The following is a 16,088-nucleotide window of genomic DNA, read 5'->3' on the forward strand; positions in this document are numbered from 1 at the left end:
CTTTCGAAAGTGGGGTATGTATTAGGGAGATGGGATAGGCTTATGCTACGAGAAGGGTTAAATGGATGGTCAAAGATGTATCAGTATTTCATCATTTTAGGGGAATAGATTTGTTCTGTAAAAAAAAAAAAATATTGATATTTTCATGTTAATTTGTGTTATAAAATCATGACTAAATTTGATAAAAAAAAATGTTATTCTTTTAAGGCTATCAAGACGCTCTATAGGGTTTGGGTTGCACATTTTGCGTGAAAAAATGGTTGGTCTTTTTTTCGTAATACCATCCCTTCGGATCGCATTTTGCACAGCTTCCAAAGCATTCCAAACATCTTCGATTCATCCATTTGTATGGTTCTCAAAGTTACCGTTGCGTGATCCGACTATACAACGATTTCCCATGCGACAGATACAACACCTGCCTTACTAAATGGTCACTGCTAGGACAGCATAGCAAATTATTTAAAAAGTTGATCAAAATAAGAGTTTTCCGTTTTGATTTCTGAATGAATAACTTTCTAAATGGGAAAGGCGTGCTTGCTTTGTGTCGATTGTTTTCTTTTTTCAGTAAGATGGCTCTAAAATCTTGAACTTGTGGCTATGCTTCCTGTTGGTGGTAAAATGGACCACCCCACAAATGCAATTATAGCACCCAAATCCGTCAGCAAGATCGAGCTCATCCAAGTGATCGGGCTCTTCGGCTCATCCAAGTGATCGAGCTCTTCGGCTCATCCAAGTGATCGAGCTCTTCCGCTTTCGAAGCTCATCAAGTGATCGGGCTCTTCTAAGTGATCGAGCTCATAGGCCGAGCCGAGCACAGCGAGCCGAGCACGGCGAGCCGAGCACAGCGAGCCGAGCACGGCGAGCCGAGCACAGCAGGCCGAGCACAGCAGGTTGCCGATCACAGCAGGCTGCCGAGCACAAAAGGCTGCCGAGCACAGAAGGCCGAGCACAGAAGGCCGAGACCAGAGAGCGCCGACCAGAAAGGCAACCCCGCCGAGCCCATGCCTTAGCCAAACATCCAATCTCCGCCTAACCCTCCAAAGGATCTGACAACTAAATATATGACTCCACTTCAATCTGCCACCATCCCCAAGTCATTAAGGCACAAGATCTCCGCAGGCATTCGGCACACCCTATCATTAATACATGAGACCCCCTCAGGCCTCCAATGCACTCAGTCATTAAATGAACACGGCTCAAGATGATCTCCGGATCACTGAACCATCAAAGCGTACGGCTCTTTCTGACCACCGGTTCACTCAGCAATCAATGCACTTGTCATCTGCGGACCCCAGGCCCACCACGGCCGGCGGTTCAACCACCCCAACGGGTCCGATCAATCGTGACAGCTCGCTGACAGTGACGGTAACCCATTAATTCGCCCAGTCACATCACAGGTAATCCGGCCACTCTCCCTATAAAAGGGGAGCTTCTCCCTCTGAGAAGGAGGAGGCCTCTTCCTCCCAAGGGGATTATCCACATACAATCCCTCTCTCTTCTTCAAAGTTAAGCCCCCCTCTGACTTAGGCATCGGAGGGCCGGCGCCGGGGAGCCCGGCCACCGGTTTTCCTTGCAGAACTTGCACACCCCCCGCGGCGGAGGACGCAGCCAGCCGGCGCACCGCCGCCCGCCTCCTACAGCAGCGGAGCTCCTCCTTCCCCGGCTTCACGGCGGCCCCCGGGTCCAATTTCCAGCAACACTTCCAAGTTGCAGACTGAAATCTATATCTCACTGGGAAAAAAAGCCTTCTTGTTCCCCACATTATGTCCGTTTAGGTTCTATCACAAATATCATCAAACAAAGCATATGCTTCCTAGCAGCTACCAGATTCCATGAATCCGTGAGATGCTGACAATTCACAAAAAAAAAGAAAAAAGGAATTCGTAAAAACCTCCATCGATCATGCTTCCTAGGAGCTACAGATTCTATGAATCCGTGAGATGCCGACAATTCAAAACAAAAAAAAAAAGGAAAATTGGAATTCGAAAAAGAGAAACCCCAGAGAGCAGATCGGCTGGTTTGATTCCCAATCATGAGTTGGTGGGCCTGCAGCACTGTAGTTAAGGTAACTGCAGCATTGTAAGGCAAGTGGGGCCATAGAATCCGGCGAAGGCCCCCAAGAACATGGGGCGGTGGGGCCCGTCTCACTTGGTCCACCTAATCAATCACATCACAGGCCGAGGCCGGTTGTCCGAATCTCTGAAAAAATTGTAACTAGATTCTAGATTTTTTCTTAAAAAAAAAAAAAAATCTGGCATCCCATGATCAATCTCACCCGGAACAACTGTTCCAACTATTGATTAACCACCAGAAGTATGAGGTTCGCCAACTCAAAATTTCTGGAGTCCGGAGCCTCCATCAGCGGGGCCACAGAATAATAAGTGCGACACCACCGTCCCGAGTCCGATCCAACCGATTCCGAATATTAAAATGGCAACAGCGGAGAGAGCGACGACTGACCTGGCCCAAGACATTGTATAGTTAAAAATGCCAATATTTTTTTTTTGTTAACTCGCGGCTCGCGCGGCGAGTGGGACAAGGGCCTGCTCGTTCCCCGTCGCCCTTCCACGCTCCTCATTCCCTCTGCCTCCACGGGGTCGCGACTTGTACCCCCTTCCTCCCACCCTCGGTGGCGTCGATCCGTGTCAACTCCGCGTTCGTAAATGTGAAAAGAGAGGAGGACCCAAAGTTAAACTAGACGACTCTTTCTTCTCGTTCTTTCTTTCTTTCTTTTTCCCTATTCTTCCTTTCGAGAATTAGCCAGGGAATTTATATTTCATTTTGTCGGCCTTTAGAATACCGGTCAGACTTGGTTTCCTTCGAGAGCGCGCCGCCGACGGGATCTTGATTTCGATTTTTTCCTCCGATCGGTCTTTGGAGAGGGGTTTTTATAGGATCTTGATAGAAGTCGGCGGGGAAAAAGCGAGAAAGATCGCCAGAGAGGGGGAGGAGGGATGTCGAGAATGATGGTGGGGTGCTGAAAGATTATGGAAGTGGTTGCCCTTGGAGGTGGAGATGACGCTTTACATTGCTCGCGAGGCTTCCAAGGTCTCCTCTCCCTCCTTTTTTTCATTTTCCCTTTCTTTTCCCCCAAATTCTTTGCTAGTCTCTCTGGTTGCTTTTCTTGGACTTGTTTTGATTGTTCCGGTGTCCTTTTGTTCGATTGCAGCTATGGAGGAAGGTTTTCATGGAGACGTCTGTGGAACTTCAGCTTCTGCTGGAGAAATGGAAGCTTCTGCTTGCAGGACTCGTTTTCCAGGTATTATTGGGCTGATCTCTATGGTTGTAACCAATTCTAGGTCGGGGGTTTTCAAAAACTGAGAATTTAGAGTTGTTCCTTCGGAGATAATTTTGGAGGATTCCTTCTTCTTCGATGGAATGTTCAATTGATAGGGCTTATAAGGCTTTTAATGATGCATCGATCATTATATTTTGGGTTTGGATACATGTGTTCTATATTTGCGTGTCTCTTAAATTGCACAAACTGCTAAAAATACGCATGCTGTGTTAGTTGTAGTTATTGCTGCTGTGCTCATCCCACTTGTTGTGCACATTCATAGAGCACGAAGAGTTGTTTGGGAGGCTTTTCTAAATTGCACGGCTTCTCCTCCTGATTGGTCATGATATTGTTGTTTATTTAGAAACTGTTAAATTGAAATTCTAGCTTTGAGATTGCGAAGTGTCGCATCCGACAAACTAAGAAGATCGTTGCTCATTATAATAGCAAGATAGGACTAAGTTGTTTAAGCGGTACATTTGGCATTTTCTTCCAATACACTTGGCCACTCGAGTTGAAACTTCAGATGATCATAAGTTGTGGTTTATGAACTGATGCTGTTTTTGGACGATTCGGCATATGGGAAAGTGGATGGTGCAAACAAGTTAAACAACTCTTTTAGGAAACTACTGATCTTTTTCTGGATCATTTTTAATTTTACTAAATTTTAAGGCATGAGTTGCTTGTATGCTTTAGACTCTGTTCTTTGTCAGAATCATGTGGAGAAAGTCAGCAGAAAACAATTTGGTTGTTATGAAAGTTCAGATAGTATATGAAGCTTTATCTTGGAGTTTATCCTGTCCTAAAGGTTAATATGCGAGGAGGGGGGAGAAGTTAAACTTATTAGTTTGGCCGATCTCTAATAGGGGTCTTTGTCTATATTGGAACATTATTGTAATATTGTTTCATTCTTGGGATTGATGCTCATCCATGAAGGCCAAAATTTTGAAAAAAAAAAGATTGGATAAATTTGTTTGATGATTCAAGTAAGTGACAGAATCGTGACCAGAATATGGTAAAATATGAGTAAAATGGAGGATATGAGCAAATGAAATCAGTTTAGAACGTGCGAGATGATTATGAATGATTTTGAATTGGCCAATCACTTCAGAGGGCTTCGTATTTTTACATTTTCCATTGCATTGGCCATTGTTTATTATTGGTCATAGTTGATCTTAGAAAACTTTGGTTGGCTAGAATCCTGGTCAAATATGAGTGGACACGCATGGACTTCTAGGGACTCTAGCCTGTGGTGAGGTTATCATTAGTGTTTTTTTTTTCATTAGCTGTGATAAACTTTTTCATTACTGAATGATACTAATAAGACCTAGTGGAAAGTTATGTTTCTGATGGTGGTCTCCATGCATTAGACTTATAGTTACCTGTGACCTACCCTTTCCTTTCATAGTTGATCTTAGAAAACTTTGGTTGGCTAGAAACCTAGCCAAATATGAGTGGACTAAGTGGACTTCTATGGACTCTAGCCAGTCACAAGGTTCTCATTAGTGGTTTTTTTGCTGTGATATACTTTTTCACTACTGAATGATACCAATAAGACCTAGAGAAAAGTTATGTTTCTGATGGTGGACGCCATGCATTGGACTTATAGTTATCTATGACTCTGGGTTTCATTTACCTTTACTTTTCCCTCTATTGCTTCTAAAAAGTTACATAAAACATGCATATTTCACTTTGCATGTCAAATTGTGTAGAATGCATTTTAGCATTCAGTATCATAACAAGAAGTTTCTCATCATAGCTTATGAGTGTGGATCAAAGAATCTTTTTTTTTTTTAAATGCGTACGTTAATGTATTATTTTAGGGGCTTTCAATGCCACAAAGAGGGGAAATATCATCAAGAATGAAATGGTGCACATGTTGAGGTAGATGAGTGATTTACTGGGAAAAAGCATAAAATTCAGCTCTTATCAGGTTGATTTCGATGGTGCCCAAGCTGAAAAACCTATTTCATAATGATATCGAAGTTTTTGAAGTGATCAGTCATTGAAAAAGCTAGTTATCAAAAGAAATGAAGCTCCTTCATTCATGTTCAATGAGTACAATGATCATTTATAATTGATGCTTGAATCAATTGTGACCATTAAGACAAATGTTCAAAGTAAAGATTTTACAATCTTATTTTGCAACATCATGATTGGTCAAAGATTCAATGCTTGGATGTGAGTTGTTGGTTTTTGGGAAGATCTCAAGATAAGATCAATGTAATATTAGCATATTAACAGAATTAGGATTCTAGGTGGGGCTTTAGGTTTGGATTTATTTTGTTGTTTTGGAGTTTCTGTTGTCTCTCTCTCTCTCTCTCTCTCTCTCTCTCTCTCTATTGTTAATAAATCATCTAGAAAGAAACTGTCTGTGACTAGAGAATTTAAGGTTCCGTATATATATTTGAGATCCACTCATATTTAGGAGACGCATGCACACACACGCACATACAGCACAATAAGATTTTTTTTTCTTTTTTTACTTTTGGAAATATTGTTCTCAAAAGACTATGAACTCATTACTTGGCAGTGGCGCTGTAAATAAGGTTGTTTTCTTCTTTTGCTCTCTAGTTTGGTATAGTATTACATCTAATTCATTTTCTCATTTATGCATGGTGCTCTCTATAGTGTGGATCTTAGGTTACTTTGGTTGGCAAATTATCTGTTTTGATAATGGATTCAATCAGTTTGTCCCTCTTTTTTCTTTAGCGTCACAATTGGTCCCGCGGTAGATTTAATTGTCATTGTATTGTATTGATGTATCAAAGCAATCACAAACATGGTTTCCGGTGACAAATTTATCAACATATAGCATCAGCTTCTTTTCTTACAACAGATTAGATGTTGTTTCATTTCTTCACAAAAGATCCCTATCTTTGTGAGGGTAATTTTGACAGGATGAATATCTTTTTTGTTGTGCTTTCAATGAGCCATCGCAACCACCCCTTTTTGAGAATGTGAGGTACCCAATGCAAGTCCTGTTCTCCTTATTATGGCAACATGTCTCCGCTGCCCCTCTTAAAATAGAACATTTTCTCGCCTTTGCTGACCTCTGGGTCTTCTCTCTTATCTCATAACCCCCCTCCCCTAGGCAAAAAAAGAAAAAGAAGACACAAACGTGCTATCCGTCATGTGAAGTTTAGATGTTCCAACTGAAAAAAAAAGCAGGAGAGGACAAAAGAAAAAAATAGCTTGAGGAAAAAGGGTTAAAGTTATCAGATGGGATTAAACCCATTAATAAACTTGAGTTTGAACTCTACCTTGGATACTAATTGGTTTTGTATATGAGTTTAGATCTTCAGCAGCATCTTGTCGGGTTCTAATTTGTTGGAGGTCCAATATGTCCTGTTGGCTTGGGGTGCAGGCCTAGTATGGATCTGAACGCATTTTACAGATACACTCATACTAGATGCAGAAAAGTATTGAGTGGCTCAATTTATTAGCAAGTCAAGAAATTATAAGTGGCTTTTCCCCCCGTTCCTTTCCAGTTAGAGTTGCTTAATCGTAAACAATAGTCCTCATTATTGTTGGCTGACCAACTTCTGTATAATGAACATCATCCTTGGAACTATAAAAGTTAATTAAATTCCTTCCGACTAATACCATACAATTTGTATATGGTCCCTTCCACCTCTGTTGATGGGACTTACCTGCATTCTTTCAGGACCTCTCCTTTTGTTCAGGCCTTCTCTTGCAAACACTGTACACGGTCAAGCTAATTCTAATTGCCATCTTTACTTTGTTTTGTGTTAGTGTACCACCTATAATTTTACATACACATTTATACTAAAGTCTTCCTAACTTTAGAACTTTTCTTTTTGCACCATCCTCATCTTTTTTATGCACATCTTCTGCTCATTTAACCTCTACACCCTGCGGTTTGATCCATATAACAAAGTGGGTCTGATACATGAATTATATGAAAATTTTCATATGGCTTTTTGATGTGTCTTTTGTCTAGTGAAATGGCTGTCATATCTTCTATTACTGAGTGTTGTTGATAGAAATAGCAAAATTAATCTATATCGAAATATTTTTTCCTTTCTTTTGAACTTCTGAGCTTGAAACATTAATGCCTTCTATGTCATGCTGTATTTGAGGGAAAACAGAACTCCATGTTGCAACTATTATTGTATTGGACTTTGATTCACCTAGATAAATCTCTCTGCATGTTGACGTTGTTACTTTTATTCTAAATATTTGGCAAGTTTAGGGTATACAATCTTGTTCTGATGGAATTTAGTATCGTTGTATTGTATTGTTATTAAATTCACATGGTTTCCTTCATCATGTTTCTGCAAGTGGCAGGTAATTTTGTATGTTTATTTCGTTGACTTGCAACTTCTGTTGTTATAATTTGTTGTCTTTATCTAATGTTTCTTCAAAATTCGTCAGGGGCTTACTTGTAAACCTTTTGACCAAGGCATTAATTAATTTGAGGACTTATGCTATGATTTTTTCGATCACTAGTATATTCATGGATTGGCTACTCGTGGAGTTCATTATTTACATCAACCTGGACCAACTCTTCAAGATCTTGGATTCATGATCCTTCCGGTATGTATAGTATGTACAATCTACTGCTTAATCGTATTAGCTTAATTCTTCAAAGATGCATTACATTAGTTTTATTAACTTTTTGTTGCTTTCTGTTATTTGTGATTTTAGGAACTTGGGAAAGAAAGAGGTTACATCAGTGAGAGTGTGTTTACTGTCATCTTTTTGTCTTTTGTACTGGTATGATCTCTCGTTTGGTTGTTGTTTGTTCATGAAATTTTCTTGTTGATACCAATTGCTGCAACTAGGTTATTGTTTGACTTTTTTTATTTGTGCTTATAAACAGTTATTCTTAGAATGATGCTATTTCAAGTTTTGAAGCAACATCATGTTTCTTTAGTTTCTTCTTTGTTTGGTCTTAAAATTTGCTCCCACTTCTGTAGGAGACTGTGCATGCATTTTTCATTTTCATTACCTTTGGTTCATGCGCATACTTGTGGCTTCTGGGCATTTTGTATTGGATCAAGGAACAACTTCCAATATTCCTAGTTATTTTTAAGATGCAGTGAGGGTTATAAGTTTAAAGGTATTGGCAAAATCATTGCTTTGGCAGAAGGGATGAGCAAAATAGTGTCAAATGTGAGAGAATGTCCATGATTTGGCTAGAGTATTAATGTATGCTTCTATCAAGCATTCTCAGTTCTATATTACCGATAATCAAGGTATGCTGAACCAACCGGTTCCGGTCAGTTCAGCCTGTATCGAACCGGTGCCGACGGGCACCGGTACGGTACAGCATATAAAAACGGTTCCAACCGAAACTGGGTCGGAATCGATTGGTTCCGACCCAAACTGGGTCGGAATCGATTGGTTCCGTACTTATACCAGTGCGAACCGGGCCGGTTCGCACCGGCCAAGCACATTTTCGCGCGCGGGGAAGAGCGCCCGCACGGCTGGAGCCCCGCGTGGGCCTCTTAATGCCACAGAGTGGCATTTAAAACCACTCTGTGGCATTTAACGTATCCACGCGGACGCGGTGAATTTTTTTTTTTGGGAATCGCGCGCGGACGCGCGAGCGGAGAACACGCGCCCGCGTGCAATTCCCCGCGCAGGAACCACACGTGTTCCCCGCGCGGGGCACCGTGCCCACGCGGGCTGCCAGCCCGTGTGGGGTAAATGCCACTTTGTGGCATTTGACGCGTCCGTGCAGACGTGGTGATTTTTTTTTTTTTTTTGGAATCACGCGCGATCGGAGAATGTGCGCGCGCCCGCGTCCCCCTGCGTGGGCCATTTAATGCCACAGAAATGCCACTCTGTGGCATTTGATGCGTCCGCGCGCGGACGCGTTGTTTTTTTTTTTTTTTTATGTCCGCGTGCGCAACTCCGGTTCGGTACTGGTTCCAAGCTGGTACCGAACTGGAACCGTACCGGTGCCGGTGCTCACCGGTACGCCAGTACGGTCGGTCCGGCGAATCTTGCCGATAATTGCTTATTTGGGATCCTATTAAGTTATCGAAGTATATAAAGTCATGAGGTATACACTAAATAGCATATGTCTGCATGGCTCATATTCACATGTGAAGCTGTCTTTTGTTTTTATAAACATGCTTTTCTTTTAGTAGACACTCGTCCATATTAAATTTTACTATATGCCTAGGAGAATAGAAAGTATATAAACTGAAATTGACAGTAGTTTTATCAATTCCACTGCAAACAATCTTGATTGATGGGATCATAAACATCCATGAAATGCTCCTTCCTCTTGAATAAACGATGTGTAGTGCATATGCCAGCATTAGTAACGTCTGTATGTATACGAATATGTTTAACAGGTCCTAACCTATTTGGAATTAAGAAAACCTGTGGCATTGTGACAAAAGTGGGAAGCATGTCTGCAGAAACATATTAAAAAGGATGTGTAAAGTTTGTTGAGGTTGCATATACAGATGTGTATGCATGGGTATGTCGCGGCATATGGGTAATATTTAGATGAGAAGATTGTCAGAGTAGAAGTTTTAAAAAGAAAATGATATTAGATTGGTTTATCCTCTTGTGCTGAAGCACTGGACCAGTAAATAATTTGCTCTTAGTTGTTACATCATGCATGGAACTTGTTGCATTCCCCATCTGTGTTCTTTAAACTTTTCAGGCTAAAGTGTGGTATGCAGTGCAAGCTTCATACTGTTCTACACCAATAGGAATTTAACAAGATAACCAATATTTTGGTGACAGCATGTCAATTTCCTTCTGAATGAAATGATCTAGAAGGCTTAAGAAAGAAACTATTGCCTTCAATATATTTTGGTGTCATTCTGCTTTCCGTGAAGAGGTCTGGCACATCTCAAAGAAGGTAATAAGGACGTATATTTTAGCGATCGTGGCAGTTGTTGCACAGTAAATCACTCGATCTAGCAACCTTCTGTTTCTAGGTTCTAGCCCATGATCTTGGAGCCTTACCACGAAAGGATGCGATAGCTGGTCATAGAAGTAATGAATAGCAGTCGCTCTGCAGTCAACAATGGTGAAGGTGGATGATGGTAAGAAAGAAGATGATGAAATAATTAAGCCAATGCTACCAGATGATGACGCCTATGAAACAATTAAACCATGGCTGAGAGTCCCAACCGATTGAGACTTAAAATGTGTTCTATTGCCTGAAGATGAGATACCCATGACATAGAGTGCTGAGAAAGAAATGAGATAATTATCTGAGGTACTAAGGTATAATAGTAAAGGATGCCAGCAATGCTGTGAAATCCCAGAGGCTCTGAGGATTTGTTTGTTTTTACTAAAAATAATTAAGAATTTCCTGTGTGGAAATAGGTATGCATTTATCAATGTTGAAACACTATTTTGAAGTTTAGATATATAGTTATGCCAAGAAAGATACACCAGCATAGCTTTCAAGACACCTCCAATTATAAAATAGTGCCACTTCCCTATACATCCCATGTTAGTTTCTTCAACATCTTCCAGTGTTGTCGACTAATTCTGCCAGAATCAGGGAAGTTCATTTAGTTGTGACTGCCATAACTGCATTGCAGTTATTTCCATCCTTTTACCACAGTGGTCGTCTAGTTTATAAATCTTATTGGCTATAATTTATGCCTTGTTTTGTTTTGCATCTCCCATCAGCCATGTCGGTTTTATCATCTCTCCTAAATGTGAGTGCTTATGTTTGTCTAACATTGCAGGCTGTATATCTATCTTATCGTGTGGTGGTTATAACATGGTCTTTCTTCTGTTGCAGTGGACATTTCATCCTTTCATATATCACAGCAAACGCTTCTACACTGTTCTACTCTGGCGCAGAGTATTGGCATTTTTAGTTGTAAGTTCATGCATCCTTTTGTTTCCCGGTCATGCTGTGGTGTGATATGGAATATGCTCCTTGCAGGCTTGCCAAGTTTTACGGATCATTACATTTTTTTCCACTCAACTTCCTGGTCCTAATTATCACTGCCGTGAGGTAACAATCTGTATGGCATGGTTATTAATGATTAATCAGCATTTCACTTCGGTCGAACCTTTTAATCCATAAAATTTTATCTTAAACCGTGTTGCTTTCAATGTTCGTTTGCATTCAATGCAGGGTTCAGAGCTTGCTAGACTGCCCAGACCAGACAGTGTAGTTGAAGTGCTTCTCATTAACTGTAAGTATCCCTCTATTTGGTTTTGACCTAATACCATTGAATGAACTATCTATTATCTATATGTTTGCTTGCTTGTTTTTGTTTGCAGTCCCACGAGGAATCGTTTATGGTTGTGGGGATTTGATATTTTCATCACACATGATATTTACACTGGTTTTTGTGCGTACATACCAGAAGTATGGCTCTAAAAGGTAAAGATTGATATCAAGTTAATCATGGACTGGTTTCAGCTCCTGTGATCAGAGTCGAATATTTTGCTTCATAGTATCATATGTGTTGGGATTAAGCATGTTCACAACTTCCTCTACATGTGATATGCAAATAGCAAAATTTTCTTGATATTCTTGCAGGTTTGTCAAGCTGCTTGCCTGGTTGCTGGCTATCATTCAGAGTCTACTCATAATAGCTTCACGCAAGCATTACACAGTAGATGTTGTTGTTGCATGGTAGGAATATACGATCAAAGTGATATTTATTTCTGGCAGCATGTTTGCTTGTGTTTTAATTTGTTTGGCATGTCCGTAGGTATACTGTAAATTTGGTGGTATTCTTTGTTGACAATAGACTACCAGGTGAGTTCTATTTCTTTTCTTCTTTCTTTTTTTTCTTTCCTTTTTTTGGACAATCATGTTGTGTGTTTCATCATTGAAATTGTGATTGTCATATTGTCATCATATAGAAATGCCAGATCGAACTGGTGGATCCCCGCCATTGCTGCCCTTGAGTGTCAAAGAAAAGGACAGCAGGGCCAAAGAAGAGAACCACAAGCTGTTAAATGGGAATTCAGGAGAGAATGCAGATTGGGTATGTATCGTTTAATTAATATACTGCTATTTTCTCACTGAGGATTTATTGGTCTAACATGGTTAAATAATGAGCTGATGTTATCTAAACAAAATTAAATTCTTTTATTAGGTTTTTATGCTCGTTTTCTGTATATAATTCAAGTTGAATTTCAGTTATGGGTTTTTTATTTGTTGGTCTCTGTTCCTTGTGATGTCTGCTGCACTTGAAGACTTGTTCTGCTGTTTCCTGTTGATGCCAACTCGGGTCTAGGACAAGGAAGACTGCCTTTACATGATGGGGTTATTTTGGGAGGCTGTTGACATGGATAACAATGGCTTAGGATGAAACACTTGGAATTCTGAATATAGTGCCTTGAATGTAAACGGGTCACTCAGATTTATGGAAACAGTTCACTAAGACTAAAAGCATCATTTATAATGGAATATTTCTGACTTGAAGTGTTATTTATCTTTCTGTTAGTTGGACCAGAAGGAAGGATATGCCGGGTTACTGCCATACTTCTGGAAACTTGCAGTAGTGCGCTTGTGTTCATTATTGAGCTTGCTCATTTCTTTTAGTTTTTGCCATATAAATGAATTTGTAGAAAAGTTAATATTGGCAAGGGGTAAGGTGGTGCCACATTACCAATAGGTTAGTTCATCTTTATAATAGTCCCTTGATATGCATATTATCTTTCCCGCATTTTGATCGTGTGATGTGCTCATTACATTTTTATACATTATCTAACTCTCGTTGAAGTATTAATATCTGAATTTGCCCCCAGAGACAAAGACCGCAAGTAAATGGGAAGCATGCAGAAGATGGGAACCATGTCCATTCTGAAGCAACTTTGAATGGTACACGTAGATGATGTTGGATGCCGTTGCTGTAACTGCTGTTTCTCGAGGGAATCAGACAGGGAAGCTTCCTGATGTCTCGTCAGGCTAAAGCTTTGTCCCGTGTAATGGATAGGCACAGCATCAGTGCTCGCAAACTGTAACCTCACAGGAGCCAGAATTTTGGCTTGGGCCTATAACAGTTTTGCTTGTTTCGTGGTAATTATGCATTCATGTATCCTTTAGTTTTGTTCATTTAGATTCCTTGGCTAATGGTTATAAAACAGTTAAATGAACTTGTTCTTATCTTGGCTCCGTTGGTGTAGTAATATGCATGGTTCAATATGTTTTTCAGTTATACAACCATGCTATATATTTAGGTTTTCTGCGTATCCCGTCCAGGATTTTATCAATACTGCATATAACAACTCTTCTGATGCTTATTTGCAAATCAAAAATAAATTAAGATAAATGTTATTTTTACTGCAATGTAGTCCTTTCATTAGCCTTGCGCCCGCCTACGGTAATCCTGGTCCTTCAACCAAAGGTAGGAAATGATTGGCCTATTCTTGAATATTCTTAATTAGGGATTTGCTTGACCGGATATGCTTTTCTCTTTCCTATTTTTTTTTTTTACTACATTGGCAGCTCACACTAGTCTCGCATGAGCATTGCCATTTGAATCAAGGGACAAAATACTCCACAAATGTGGAGGAACAAATATCAAGCGGGTGCATAGAATCTCTTCAAAATAGTGAGTAGTAAAGGAGGCGATCCAATGAGCAGCTCTGTTCGTCTTTTGGAACATATACATAATCTGAAAGGCATCACACTTCCTCAGTAGCCTTCGGATATTTTCTAGAAGTGGGTGGTCGAATACCTCTGGCCCCTTCTGTAAAATCTGCTCAATCACCTTCGCTGAGTCTTCCTCAAGGATGATAATCTCAGCCTCCAGAACTTACTTCACATAGGAGACTTCCTTCTAGGCGGCCCTGAATTTCGCTTTCGGAACTGATGACTCGAAGGAGCGCTGCCCTTCCGTCGCAATTGATCTGGACTTGCGATTCTTAATTATAAAAGCAATACTAGTGTAACCTCCGTCAACTGGCAGACCAGACTACAATCAAAGTTCACCTTAAGATGGCTAGAAGGCGGGGGCTCCTAAAATGTGAGGACATACCTATGTGCTACAGCAGCATCCCTTCCTTTTTGAATGCCAAACCCTTTCTTTATCTAGCCACCTTCCCACTGACGGATGCAGTTCTCACTAGCGCCGTAGCTTCTTACCAAAGAACCATAGACCCTGGTGATATCGGTGTCGCCGCTCCCTATTCAAGCTAGTGTGTTCTTTCGGGAGGGTCTATAGATTTCGTGGTTTTCGAGCGGATTCTTGGAAAGGTTCACTCCCTTCTTCGTTGCCGATCTCGTGGCAACCAGTCTGGTTGCCCTTAGCTTCACGTCCCCCAAATAATCTCTCTCAAAGCTGTACCCCACCTCGATCTTTGGGTTGAGCAGGTCAACACTACCCTTCTTGATCCAAGATTGGTTTTTCTACTCACAATGCTGGAACTTGGGATATTATAGTGCTCTCCATCCATTGATTTTTTATGCGGTTTGAGTTCTTTTTTCTTTTCTTCTTCATGATGTCATTGTTGTATTAGTGTCACTACTATTTCCAATGGTGTTTGAAACTTCAACCAAATTCCTTTTTTGATCTAATATTAATTTCTTTGCTTGGAGTTTTGCAATTTGTTTGGCCATTGATCTTCAGGATTCTCAGGTTAACACTACTGTTCTTGATCCAAGATGGGATTCTTTAATCCAGATGCTGGAATTTGGGATACTGTGGTGTTGTCTGGGCGTTGATTCTATCTGATTTGACTTCTTTTTCATTCATTCCACCTTTAATACTATGATCAATACTAGGATTTTAATGCTAAAATTAATGTGTAGCCAGCATAAATTCAAACAAATCTACTATACAAACATATGGTATTAAGAATACACAATAGGATGGTTCATTTTTCTTTTTGTATAATTCTTTATCTTCAGCAGTCACGGCCATAATTAGATGCGACCCTGGTTGATATATAGTGGCATGACACGACAGGATGGCGGAAAGACAGACAAAACCGAGAGCAATTGATGGCAACGCCCAAGCAAGAGGAGGAGATAGCCTTGAGGAATAAAGGTGCAGAGAGGTGAGTTGACTTGTAAAGAGTGAAGGAGCGGTGTCAAGAGGAAAGGAGAGGAGATTGGGGAAGGCAGGAAGAGACAATAGGTGAGAGAAACGGGGCAATATCGGTCTTATCAAATGCGAACAGGTTATTTCGTCCTCCGTAGAACATGGCCTGTTCATTGATCTGTCAGAGTCAATCTAATCCAAGGACAGTCTCGAGCATAAAATAACTTATACGAATCGGTTTCTAAATAGAGATAAGAGGAGATGTTACATACAGTATTGACAAAATCCTAGAAGTTTTCCCAATTGAAGCAAGAATCTGAAAAATAGTCTGTGTCTCACTTTAAAACTGGTTGAGGCGATTGACTATTTGACTGATGGTTATAAGGGATTATTTCCATTGCATGATGGCACAGCGGTTACAATTCCATGTGTAACTGAAAATTTCATTGTACTTCTGTTTCCGAGGAACTTTTCCTCTGGGTGGTATCACATTCATGGATGGTGTTTCTCCCTTCTAGTTATGCCCCGGTCTCAAGCGTTAGGACTGGTAATCTGCTCGATCAATCAAATTTTATCCTGTCTTCTCTAAATATGCAATAATGAGTTAGCTGCATGCCTTGTTTATAGTCCCATCATTCTGATGGTGTAGGAAAATGAATACCTATAGGCTGGTCTAGGCTGAATTCGTTTGTGAGGAGTAATCATAAGTCTCTCTCTCTCTCTCTCTCTCCGTGCACGCATATCATCTTCGGTTCTCTCCTCCGGCAAGTTAACGTGATGCTTATTAACTAACCATATGAAATATATTAAAGCTCACCAACAGCTTTGAACATTGGTCAACAAACATTTAC

General features: G+C 40.5%; 1 protein-coding gene across 2 annotated transcripts; it reads left to right on the forward strand.

The window, feature by feature from the left end:
- Positions 1–2,453: 2,453 nt before the first annotated feature.
- Positions 2,454–13,348, forward strand: LOC103715501 (phosphatidylinositol:ceramide inositolphosphotransferase-like). Of its 2 annotated transcripts, XM_008803148.5 has the most exons (13): positions 2,515–2,688; positions 2,796–3,048; positions 3,170–3,259; positions 7,751–7,837; positions 7,949–8,017; positions 11,028–11,108; positions 11,175–11,246; positions 11,370–11,430; positions 11,519–11,621; positions 11,781–11,876; positions 11,956–12,002; positions 12,110–12,234; positions 13,001–13,348. In XM_008803148.5, the coding sequence occupies exons 2-13, from the start codon at positions 3,016–3,018 to the stop codon at positions 13,085–13,087; spliced, it is 951 nt and encodes a 316-aa protein (XP_008801370.1). In that variant the 5' UTR covers positions 2,515–2,688; positions 2,796–3,015; the 3' UTR covers positions 13,088–13,348. The 2 variants fall into 2 exon arrangements, with proteins under 2 accessions (XP_008801369.1, XP_008801370.1); XM_008803147.5 differs by having other exon boundaries at positions 2,454–3,048.
- The last annotated feature ends 2,740 nt before the right edge of the window (positions 13,349–16,088 follow it).

This window comes from Phoenix dactylifera, chromosome 14, assembly GCF_051530095.1.
Source record: "Phoenix dactylifera cultivar Ajwa chromosome 14, Ajwa_hap1_PhDact_Kaust_v1.1, whole genome shotgun sequence".
Classification (NCBI taxonomy): domain Eukaryota; kingdom Viridiplantae; phylum Streptophyta; class Magnoliopsida; order Arecales; family Arecaceae; genus Phoenix; species Phoenix dactylifera.